The 2,159-nt window shown below is 43.2% G+C and overlaps 1 protein-coding gene across 1 annotated transcript in view; it reads right to left on the bottom strand.

Annotated features, from left to right (window-relative positions):
• LOC106883837 (von Willebrand factor A domain-containing protein 7-like) overlaps nucleotides 1-1,608 on the bottom strand; it is a 129,828-nt gene extending 128,220 nt beyond the window's left edge. The window contains exon 1 of the mRNA XM_052971995.1: nucleotides 450-1,608. Coding sequence (XP_052827955.1) covers nucleotides 450-750 — 301 coding nt within the window. The 5' untranslated portion in view covers nucleotides 751-1,608. The remainder of the gene's footprint in view (nucleotides 1-449) is intronic.
• Nucleotides 1,609-2,159: the final 551 nt, after the last annotated feature.

Genomic DNA, 2,159 nt, shown 5'->3' on the forward strand with positions numbered 1-2,159 from the left:
AATGATAAGTGATATAAAATAAAAAAAAAGAAAAAGAAAAAACAGTTATAATACAGGTAATATTACATTAATCTGACAGGTTACTCTATTCTTTTGTAGATTAAAAAAATATTATTCTCATATAAGAATGTTGTTGAAAGTGACTTCGAAGTTTCGGTCGGTTAAGCCATCGTCGGACACTTCGGCAATCCGACGATGGCTTAGCCGAAAACTTCGGAGCCACTTGTTTAAGAATAATAAATACACGCGCGCGCGCGCACACACACGCACACACACACACACACACACACACACACACACACACACACACACACACCATACACATATATGTGTGTGTTCTGCATGTGCGTGTGTGATTACGTGTGTATGCATGTATAATTGTGAACGTTCATGCGTGCACACCTTGTGTACAAATATATGAATGTATGCAAAATAAAAAAAAGACTCACGTTTGAAGTTTTCCTCAAACCACCCCTTGGGGTCAGTGTTGTTGATATTGGGTAATATTTTCGGGGAAGCACCGAGGTAATAGCCAGCCGCCCTCGTAACACCAATTTCGGTAATGTCTTGGTGTGTCAGATCGTCTTCCATTAGGTCATCTTCATAACTGATTCGATTGTGTAAGAATCCCTGGGTCGGATTTAGCAGACACGAACAGAACAGAAGCACCAACATAGAAAGGGACAGACTAGTGAAAGGGAATCCCTTGAAAACACGACGAGCGTTCGCTAGCGGCGGCGGCGGCGGCATCGCGTCCTTAATGTTGTTGATGCTGAAAGGTAATGTTCCTATTACTGCGTAGCTCTGGTTCTGACACTGTAGGTTTTGTTAGTTGTGAAATTGTGGTGGTCGCGTCCGCTGTTGTTGTCACTGGTAGCGGTAGCGCGTGGAGTGGTCTGTGTCGTAATTACTGTTGTTATTGTAGTAATAGCTGTAATAGTAGTAGTAGTAATAGTAATAGTAATAGTTGCTGTTGTTTTTCCCTGTTATGATAATGCTTGTAACAGTGGCCTGTGTTTTTTATTAAGGTGCTACTGCTGCTGCTGTTGTTGGTTGTCGTGGTGGCTGTTCTTGTGGTAAGTGTTCTGTCGATGTCGGTAGTTTTACTTGTAGGGGTGGTAGTGGTAGTGGTGGTTGTAGTAGTCGACGGTGTTGGACACTTCGCACTTCTGTCTACTACCTCTTTTCTGCTGCTGCTTCTGCTGCTGCGTCTGCTGTTCTTGTTGTTGCTGCTGTTGCTGCTGCTGCTGTAGTTGCTTCTGCCGCCCTCTATAGAAGCCGGCCTCGTTTAGCACCATACTTCACAGATTGATAGAAATAGAGCTGAACGATGAAGGGCAAAAGCGTATTTCATACAAGTGCCTCATTTCATTAGTGTGTGTGTGTGTGTGTGAGAGAGAGAGAGAGAGACAGAGAGAGAGAGTGTATATGTGTATGTATGTGTATATGTGTGTGTATATACATGTGACTGTACGTGTGTGTGTGCGTGTTTGTATGAGTGGGTGTTTGTGAGTGACGGAGCGAAGTTGCATCAGCGCGCGCGTAGATCTCTGCGTGTGTGTGTGTGTGTGTGTGTATGAGTGCGCGTGGTACATATGTGCGCATATGTGTATGTAAGTGGTATCTGTCTATTTGCTTGTCTCTCTCTCTCACTCTCTCTTCCCCTCTGTGCGTCAGGGTGTGGCTGAGTAAGGCAGTATCTGTCTTAGAGAACTATCTATTAGTGTGTTTATGTGTGTGTACGAGCGTGTACGTATATGTACGTGTATATGTGTGTTTGTGAGATTTATGTTCAAGTGCGTGTGTGGTTAAGCGAAGTTGCAACTGTGCATGCATCTGTGCGTGTATGTTGTATGTGTATGCATGCATGCGTGTGTGTGTGTGTGTGTGTATGAATGTATGCGTGTAATAATATGTGTGATAATGTGTTTTTTTTTTTTACATTAAAGCGAGTGAACGAGAGATGCTACATCTGTGTGTGTCTGTGTGTGTGCGTTTGAGAGTGTGTATGTGTGTATATTCATGTGCACATATGTAGATGTATGGGTTTATGTTAATAAGCCTGTCTGTTAGTGATGGAGTGATTCAGTGAGTGGAAGTATGAGGAGGTGAGTGAGTGACGGTGAGTGAACGAGAGACATACATAGATGGATATCTAT

Source organism: Octopus bimaculoides, chromosome 11 (assembly GCF_001194135.2).
Source record: "Octopus bimaculoides isolate UCB-OBI-ISO-001 chromosome 11, ASM119413v2, whole genome shotgun sequence".
Lineage (NCBI taxonomy): Eukaryota > Metazoa > Mollusca > Cephalopoda > Octopoda > Octopodidae > Octopus > Octopus bimaculoides.